Below are 9,728 nucleotides of genomic sequence, written 5' to 3'. Positions count from 1 at the left end.
TACCATAGAAGTTAAAAATAGAAGATAATTGTTTTTATCTAACCACAACTTTGTGCATTGCGTAGAAAAAGCTTCCAACAGGACCTGATGATGAATCAGTTCATGGCCATGTTAAAGGAGAACGAAAATGTGCATCCCCCACCCACCAAGCTGTTGGATCTAGCAGGACAGCTTTGCCAGGAGCTCCAGAGCTCATCTCCCGATCTGGAGAAGCTGGTTGAAGCTGTGATGGGATGCAAGAACAAGAGATATTTTCTCACTAACGTCCATGTTGTCCGGGCTTGTGTGTCCGTTCATATCCATAATGGGCAACATGATGCAGCCTGCAGACTCCTGGAGGTAGGGATGTGTTCTTTGATTCTTCATGGAAACAAAAAGTCACGTTAGAAGAACAGCTGTTAGTGCAGAGGTACCCAACTGCAGCACATGGAGCATTTCCAGCTGGCATGGGGCAGTGGAAGGTGATCCGTGTGCATTGCTGACCTGAAACACGGGATAAAGCCTTTGCTACAGGCAGGCGGTGTTAATAAACCAAGGGGAAGAAGGTAACTGGGCTMTTATGGGGTTGTTGTAGCAGGATTTTTGTTCTCTAGTGTGGTGGTTCTTGGAGTTTTTCACAATCTTAGGACTCAGGACATAAAAATCATGGGAAGCCCAGGATTAGAGGGCTTGGTGGGAATATATGAGGATAGTATCACTCAGATGAGGGATTTTAGCCTCTAGATCTGGTAATGTAGACCTTTTCACCATGGGACAAGAAGGAATTGGGTGACTCCCTGTGTACATTAGAGAAGGCACAGTGAGCCATATGCTTAGGTAATGCTACCAGCTCTGTTAAACCAGTAGAAATCTGATTTTCTGTTGCTGGTTTTCTCTTTCATTGTCAGTCTTARTGACTCTCTGGAAGGATTTGCTTACACACAGTTTTGTTTTAGTATTGTGAGGCAGAAGAGAAGGAAGAACTGGTGCAGCTTTGGCATGAGATTCACTACGGGAGGGCTATGGAGAAACTCCAGACAGGTTCTCTGACACCACTGCAGAAATTCCGCAGCAGGAAGAGGTAATGCATTGTGGAGAAACCAAGATTTTTTTTCTCTGCTGAAGTCTGCAGATGCAGGTCCTACAGATGCAGAGGGTGGTTTTGCACATCAAGATGTTGCTTCTTGGAGCTTGGTTTTTCTTGGTGTTTTCACTATTTGTGGCAATGTGAGAAAATTCCCGTGAATGCAAATTATTCTTCTTGGGTCCTTTTTAATTGCACTTTTTCCTGTGTACAGGAATCCTCCACCTGTTTCCCTTTGTCCTGAAGGTTTGAAGAATCGAAACTATTCAGATGAAGTTCGTCAGCGTCTGCGCAGGTTTGCTGCAGAGGTGACAGCAAATCCAAACCAGAAACAGCGGGTAGGGATATGCTACTTCCAAACAAGTCTTCTTGTCACAGAAAAGCAGGACTCTGCTATCAAGAGTYTATAACTAGTTAAATTTCTAAATTAAACTGGTTTAATTCTACATGCTTGTTTTCAGAAAGCTCATTGARGCTGGGATTCTTCATATTTGATCTTTCCTTAGAGGTTTCTTTTAAAAAAAAAGTCATCAGTTTCATGCTAAGTAATTTCTTTTGCTGTGGACAAAAAGTTGAGAGACAATAAATTGTTCACTGGGTTTCTAACAGTTCTAATTTTGTTRTTATTGAGCATAGGCAGCCAAACAGCCATCACTCAGAAGAGCTTTATTACAGTGGTAAATAGTTCTGACTTGACTGAGCACCAGCCTGTATAAAATTGCACTTTGTTCACCAGAACATATTTTGTGCAGACTTTTCAAATGCTGGTCATTTAATGTGATAGCACAATAGGCTGTGTTGGTGTATGCATGGATCTACTTTCTTTGGGCAGGGACAGATTTGTATTGAAAGAGATGTGGGAATTAAATCAGTAAGCATTTTTGATCACTGCCTTGCCAGGTGAAGGCTTCAGACTTTAAAGTCAGCCTTTGTGGAGCTGTAATTCTGTGGGATGAGCATGCTTTGGGGAGGGCGTTATCTGGTGAGCAGTATAGAATAGTGGTGGTTTCCTTTAGCAAACAGATTGTCTGGGGCTGCAGGGTGGAATGTGTGTTTTCTATCAACTCTCAGTTTATAATTGGTCTCCTCAATCAGATTCATGTTCATCTGTTGGAGACCTAGTGAGTAAATGTTTTTAGGTTTGGGAACTATTTTGCTGGACTGCTCTTGGAACTGAAGGGAACAGCCTGATCATTTGGATGTGGTTTATTCTTCTCCCCTTGATCTCTCCTTGTGCCTGGGTTTGCAGGAGGGATTGGCTCGGGACATGAACCTGCAGCCAACTCAGATCTATAATTGGTTTGCAAATTATCGACGACGTCAAAAAKCCCGCCTCTGTCGTATGAAAGAGCTCAACAATTCCTGTCCTGAGAGGGCTTTGACTTTCCACACAAATGAGCTGCAGGATAAAGGAACCAACACTCCACAAACTGCAGGTTTGTCTCTTCCTAATGGGTTCAGAATGTGGTCCGAAGAAGTGAAAATCAATTTYAAATTCCCTCAGGAAGGGAAGAATATTGCTTCTTCAGGACAGCATCATGTGCTGATGGATCAAGTGGATGCTGGAGGACTCTGCTTCAGTGGAGTGCCTCATTGTTTGGCTCCAGAGGAGCCAAACTGCAGAGGAGCAGACACTTCTAAGGCCTGTGCAAGGATGAGTGAAAAGAAATGCCTGGCTTGAAAGGGGCACCAAATGGAAAAAAATACATGGGAGGCAGYAGGTTTTAACTCTCAGATTCTGGGATCAGGGCAGTACTCCAGGAAAACCCAGTATTTCCATGTCCTTCCACAGAGACTTAACCAAACTTCAGTCACAAGGAACAGGGGTGTCTTGCTGCAYTTGGCAGGTTAGACTTGTTTTGTTGCCTCGTGGATTAGCCATTAGTGTTGTTCCACCTGCCCGGCCTGCCCCTTTCAGATGGATCTCATGTGAGCATCGGCCCTGAGCAAATGGAGRTAACCCTTATGCCCTGTGAGCCAGGATGGGAGCAGTCAGCTGCACCTCTGTATAGACCTCCCGAAGGAAGTTATTTAAAGATGCTGGAATCCAGGTGATGTATGAAAATTCTTTACAGTGACAGTTTGGAGATGAAGCAACTTTTAAACATATTTATGGAACTGACTTCCATGTTAGTTCCCAGGGGACATCACTTAGGAGTCTTGTCACCATTGATGGAAACATTCCATGTCCAGACAGAGCAGCTCATCTCTGCGTTGTGGAAGGCAGGATTCAAAGGTTTAGCTGGGGGTCCCCTCTTGGCAAAGCAGTTTGTCTGTCTGAGTGCTTTTCTCCATCATTGCAGCAATATAGAGAGCACTGATCTGCATGAAGCTGGAGCAAGCATGGCTGTGTTCACCACTCACAACACTGAACAAGCTGTACCTTTTGGCACCGAGGCTGTGATGGAGCCAGGAAGCTGCTTTGGCTCCCCTGTGCTGCTGCCTGGAGAAGCAGAGAGCAGCGCTGCTGTCAGCCCCCAGCAGGGGAGCTTTTTCTTGCACTGTTACGAGTCCCCTCCCTTCCCGAGTGATTGCCTGCCCATGTGGCAGGCCTCTTACAGCRCCACAGAAATCTCTGCCTCCGTGTGGATCCCAGGTGCAGAAGGTTAGTAAAACTGCGCCCAGATTGTTGACCTTAAGRGTTTCCAACCTTCTCTTCCCATTGTTGTAAGCACTCTTCCTCACTTTAAGTGTTCTGATGAAGGGGTGCTTATTTTGGGCTTTGGAGTTCTGCTTCCATGGTAGTTCATGGAACTTTGTTTTCACAAGAAAATCTCTTGATTTAAGGGGTCAAAACAGACATTCTTACTACTCTTTTGCCTAAACTGTAACCTGTTGTTCAGAACAGGCTTGTTAGGATGCCTAAGTAATGTCCACCTGCTTGTCATGGAGGTCTGTAGAGCAGAAAGTGCTATGACTGCCAATCACCCAGGCTCTGGTGAATGTGGAGYAAGGAGAGAAGGAACAGCTGGGTCAGAAGTTGGGGCTGTGTTATCTGTATCTGTACTTGTGTTTAATATGAGCATTTATTTCAGCAGGTATGACAGATCCCTTGAGCACAGTCCCTCAAGGTGGCTGTGTTGAAGCCAGTTCAGGAACAACCATTCAGGTGTCAAATTTAGAGGCTGAAAGCTTCATCCTTAGAGAAGGACAGCTAGGGACCCTGGAATCTGTTCCCCACAGGTAAAGGGAGGGAAAGCACAGGGCTGCTCAAAGGCAGGGATAACAATGATGCTGTGGGTCCATGTCTTGSTACCCTGTGGAAGAGAATTGTAGAAACAGTGCTGCATCTCATTCCCAGGGACTGATGTTCTGTGTGTCCATGCTACTTTGAAGGTATTTATATCTGTGCATGGGCAATGATGTCAAAGTGTGTTTGTGTCAGTGTGGCACAAAGGAGATTTGGAACCAGCCTAATCAGAAAAGATATGAACCTTTATTTTTAAGGCAGGTTCAACTTCTGAACTATTTGCTTGGTTTTGGCAGAAARGCATAACCTATACTGATCCAGTGAGAGCTGGTTCTGTGGGCTGGGCCTGTACTTAATCCTAAAATAGTTTTTGTAGCTTCTCAACCTCATGACAAGGTTATTCCACAGTGCAAACTTTCCAAGTCGGAAGACAGAAAGACAGGCACTGTTCTGTTTTTCCGTTTTCCACCTGTAACAAAGTTTTCAGACTTCAGATTTTCTCTGTGAATTGAGATAAATTCAGAGAATGCAAAATAAAAAAAAAATCATGCCATTTTCCATATGTTATACAACTTCCATATTATTACATAAGAATAAACACTGCCAAACAGACAWTATGAGCTTCCTTTAATTTACTGATCTTTTACAAGATAGAGCAGGAGCAGCAGCCCTGTTTTATAGCCCTTATGCTTGACACTGAACAGTGTTTGTGCCAGCACTGTCAGTAGTCTAAAAGGCAGGTAGAATAAGCCTCATTCATGCTTCATAAATGAGGAAGCAGAGGCACAGAAGGCTTTGGGATTTGTCCAACAAAGGAAGGCAGTGATTCACTGRAGGTAAAGATTGGTGAGGCTTTGGCCCCAGTTCCCTGCTAAAACCATTTCTGCCTTTTACCCCTGTTTCCCACTTGGCCTGGTGCCTTGTTCACAGTCATGTCAGACTCCTWGCTATGAATTGCTGGGGAGAACCCAGGTCGGGCATTGTAAACCTCAGTCTCTGTTTTAGGATTCGCAGTTTTAAACAGTGGCTAAAGATCATGAAGATCAGCAAGGCTTGCTGGCAATATTTTGGCTGGATTTAAATTGCATGTTCTGACTCTGGAGTGAGCTCATGTTTATTTTTAAAGTATGTTCTGCCAGTAGAAGAAATCTATGGTGAATGTCTCCTTGTTGGGTATGTCAGTGTGCCAGGAATCCACACACCCTTTTATCATAYTCCTGTGAAGGGCAGGACTTGCAGCTTTGTTGGCACCTTTTGGTGAGGATATTGTTATTTGAGCTCTATCAGGTCTGCTCAGCTCCCCACAAAACCTTGAACTCCTTAAAATACCACGAAGCCATGGAACATCAGTCTTTTTCAGAAGTGAGTGATRCTTAGGCTGCAATTTCAGCAATTTCATTTTGCAGTTTCTCTCTAGGGAGCCAGGAGACCTCATGTGGGTAGTCTTGGGTAAGATCACTGCTCAGTCAGTGAGGATCATCTGTGTTACAAGGCACAGCCGTCCAACAGTCAGTTAGAGGAGTGCTGTTACCAAAGTCCTCTTGAGCAGTCATGTTGCAATGAGCATCACTCCTCTGAGAACTGACAGGCAGCAGCTTAGAAGGTACAGCAAATGAGTGTTGCTGTGCTGGAAGGACAGGGTAGTGAAATTATCCCAGCTTTACAGGTAAGAGTWACACAAAGAGAAGGAAATTATTTAGCCAGGATCACCTGTCTGGAGTGGACTCAGTGTTACGCTCTCCTGAGTACTGGGATAGAGCTATTAGTCAGCCAAAGGACCCTTAAATCTTTTCTCATTTTTAAAGATGCTCACCTGGGAAGGATGTGGCCTGAGAGCTTGTTAGAACAATTCCTGTTGATTTCTTTTACAGGCTTTTTACAGCCAGTCCTACACACTTGGGCTGTCTCCAAACCTCTTCTGATCTCCAGGGCTGTGAGGTGGGAGTGTGAGAGGGAACCAGGCTGGAAGCTGACTGTCTCCATCTGCTTCTGCTGCCTGAGAGGAGGCTTTGATCCAGCAAGCGGACTGGAAGTCCCTGTGGGACACCAAACAGATGCTCCCTTTCCAGATAGTGGTGGTGTCTCCTCCTCACTCTGCAAGTCGGGACAGGTGGAATGCAGCCCAGCTAATGGTTCTTGCAGARTGGAAGTTTTGTGCCTCCCATTTCAGAAAGAAAAGCACACTGAGCTCTATGGAGCAAGGCATTCTGCATTTATGAGCCAGCATATTGATTTACAAAATGTCAGTGCCGAGATGCTCATGTCAGCTTCCAGCTTCTGCCTGCATTTTTGAGATGCCAGCTCAGAGTGCTGGGAATCCTCCTGCTGTTAGGCTCTCCCCTCTGGATAATCCAGCATCCTGACACTGGCAGGCAGCAAGTCCCAAACCCACAAACAGAGGCTACCTTTTTGGCACGTTGCATAACTGAATTGCAGAACTCGTTGCTAGGGGCACTGTGCATGTCGGCGTAAGTGGGCTGTGAAAAAGCATGAGACAAATTCTTGAGGGGGTGGGAGAGGGAGTTGAGTCCATTTGTCGTTAGGAAATGTGACTGCCTGAATGCAGCTTCCAGCAGAGGAGTCCCAAGACTGGGGGCATTCTAAGGAAGGGCAACTTGACACTTGCCCAGTTGCTTCTACATTTTTCCTGTTCTCTGCTAGTGGGCACCTCTTGTCTGGGCCTGTATGGCCACTCACACTTTGGGCTGTTGCTGGTGGTGGTATGGGCAGTGTTGTTGGATTAGAGACTTTTGAGTTGGTGCTGATGGGAGAGAACATCCCATTCTYGAGTACACAGTGTCTGCTACTTGACCCAGTGCCCACAGTCTGATCTCTGTTGAGAGGCTGGCAGAGCCCCCAGGGGAATGTGGATGGGGAAGCCATGTCCCCAGACTTGACTGGTGGCCTTGGAAAGCTGTAGCAGAAGCATAGCTAATGTTGTGTCTATGTCTAAAGGCACATGTTTTGACTCTTAAGATCTTTGCTCTTAAAACGTTGCAGGAGAGAGACATTTTGGTAGACATCTCCTTGTTTAGAGATTGGGGCAAAAGGAAAGTGGCAGAYTGAGATGTGACTCCCTGTATACTGCTCCTGGTCAGGACTGTCTTCCTACTGCAGAGTCTGTATTTTCAGGCCATAACAATTTGGAGAAATGGGGCTAGTGTGTAGATAACAGAAGTCTATCAAAAGGATAGTCTTGCCTGCAGCCCTTCCTTTCCTGCTGCAAAACATTACAGTAAGTGGCAAGTAGAGCATAAATGCTCTTGTATATAATTTTTTTCCCCAGTTCCTCTCAGGCTGTGTTTGRCAATCTTCAGTGCCCACCTGTTTCTGCACCCTACGTGGAAGAAAGCCAAGCCTTGGGACAAAGCCAGGTAAGAGAACACACCTAATGTTCCGAGAAAGGAGCTCAGCCCTATACACATGATCCCCTGCAGCCCTCTCAGAGGAGATCTGAAATCWTGTATCATGTTTAATATGAAACATGTTTGATCTAAGCATACCTTTCAGAGTCCAGTTCAGAGCAAGCCGGGCATTCCCTAGGTAACATCCAGCAGATACTACTAGAAAAGTTGGTTCTGTTGTTTTTCTTTTTTTTTTCACTTGAATTGCTAATCAGACCCTAATTTTACTAAATGTGTCATTGAAATGGTGGCCAAAGGAACCTGTGCAGATCCAAAGTGTCATTTAAATTTTCAGCAATGGAGGGCTCACCTGTAGAACAATTACACGAAGATGTCTGCTTGAGGTCCTCCCCTCTGAGGGGGTTTGCACAATTTGACTGCTGTCTCAGATCTCTTAAAAAGTTTAATTTAATTTCCAAGTCTGTTGTTGTTGAGGAAAAGGGTTTTGCATTGTTCTGAGATGACTGATGGCTGTATWCAGAGCAGTGTGATTATTGGACAGRATAAAGAAGRTACTTCCATGCTGTGGGTGCAGTCAGTGTGCCTTCTCACGGGGACTTTAGGGCAGTAGAGAATACAAGTGAGAAATCTTGTTCTTTCATGGGGATGGGAGCACATCTCTGARTTAAATGTTACCTAAAAATAGGACCCAAGAAAGCCCCTATCTAAGCTGTACATTGAAGTATTTTTTGGCTTCACGTGTGTTGGTCTAACAGTCAGTCAGCATCCATTGTTGTTTCCCTTGCAGTGAGAGCTGCTGGGGAAAACCTTTTCAAAAGAGATTATGAAAAGCGGGAGGCCGTATSTGCTGGCCTCATTATGAGAAGTGGCTGCAGCTCTGAGGGCAGTAACAGAACCTCTTTTGAGCCTCTGAAAGCATCAATATAAAGATCTGTATCTTGGAAATTGCCCTTTTTACCAGCCATAATGTAAGCCAGAGGAGAAGGAAAGCTTTGGGCATTAATAATGAATGAGCCTTTTCTAAGATTCCCAGAGCAGGCAGTCTCTAGCTAGTTTCCATCTTGCTGTTCTGCATTCTTGCACTGATTTTGCAGTGGTGAAGAAACATGAAACTCAAGGCACGTGGGCTGGGGAGCAAGATACAGAGTGATGCTTGTAGATGTCAAAGGGGACATCTTCAAATCTTTGTAATAATTAGTCAGTTCAGGAATTCAGAAAAACAATTTTTGCTATTTTAATGTATGCTATAGGAAAAGGAAGAGCTTGAATGGGTAAATGATTTTACAGCATTCTGCAGAGTTCTTGGGCACTTTGCTTCTTGCTGAATCAACTTGCTCTGGGCTTGTGGAATATGCAGATATTTGGTTTCTATGGCTGAACCACAGAGGTGCATCCCATCAGAACCAAATGACAGTAAAACAAAAGCAGGTAAACAAAGAGCTAATTCATTTTGGAGATATTTCTTTCTCGCCCTGAGCAGGTCTCCCTTGTTCAGGGAGATCACTCCCTTAATTATTTCATTCTGGTCTTACCCTCTGTCAGTTACTGGCTTTTATAGGAGCCAATGCCTTGGGCAAAGGGAAGGGAATTGRCTCTGCTGTGAATTACTAAGAGTTGGATTGTGCACTGATCATGCTCGTCACCTCTACACCCACTGATGGATTACTCTACCTGAATATAGGGGAGCAGGACCTTTGTCACTTCATGCACACAGCCCAGACCAGTGACATTCCCTCCCTTGGCACACCTCATGCTGCTGTCTGCCCAAAGGAGATCTTCCACCATAAGCAACTGTGTTAAAAATCATATMTAGTGAGGCTTTGGTTTGTTCATGTGTCTTTCAGGTCCTGGATGATCCAGCTCTTCACTCACTACCCGATGAGACGTTCCAGGCAGTGTGCCTGCTCTTTGAATTTTCTGCCAGCGCACGGATGTGACCTGCCTGCAGATACACTCCATGTGTCTGCACTTCCCCAGAAAACACCCCACGTCTTCCTATTTTTTCCTTTCCTTTCTTCCTTTCCTTTCCTTTCCTTTCCTTTCCTTTCCTTTCCTTTCCTTTCCTTTCCTTTCCTTTCCTTTCCTTTCCTTTCCTTTCCTTTCCTTTCCT

The 9,728-nt window shown here is 44.9% G+C and overlaps 1 protein-coding gene across 1 annotated transcript; it reads left to right on the top strand.

Moving 5' to 3' along the window:
• The first annotated feature begins 48 nt into the window (after positions 1-48).
• ANHX (anomalous homeobox) lies at positions 49-9,555 on the top strand. Its single transcript, XM_057373813.1, is given in 10 exon segments — positions 49-339; positions 936-1,060; positions 1,278-1,401; positions 2,313-2,499; positions 2,982-3,114; positions 3,367-3,668; positions 4,099-4,246; positions 7,540-7,646; positions 8,406-8,458; positions 9,463-9,555. Coding segments are annotated over 10 exon segments (1,524 nt in total). The 5' UTR covers positions 49-87.
• The last annotated feature ends 173 nt before the right edge of the window (positions 9,556-9,728 follow it).

The sequence above is a fragment of the Malurus melanocephalus genome, unplaced genomic scaffold, assembly GCF_030028575.1.
Source record: "Malurus melanocephalus ecotype Western Australia unplaced genomic scaffold, MMel_1.1 scaffold_208, whole genome shotgun sequence".
NCBI lineage: Eukaryota > Metazoa > Chordata > Aves > Passeriformes > Maluridae > Malurus > Malurus melanocephalus.
Note: the sequence above shows the minus strand (reverse complement) of the source record. Positions and strands in the feature narration are given on the sequence as shown.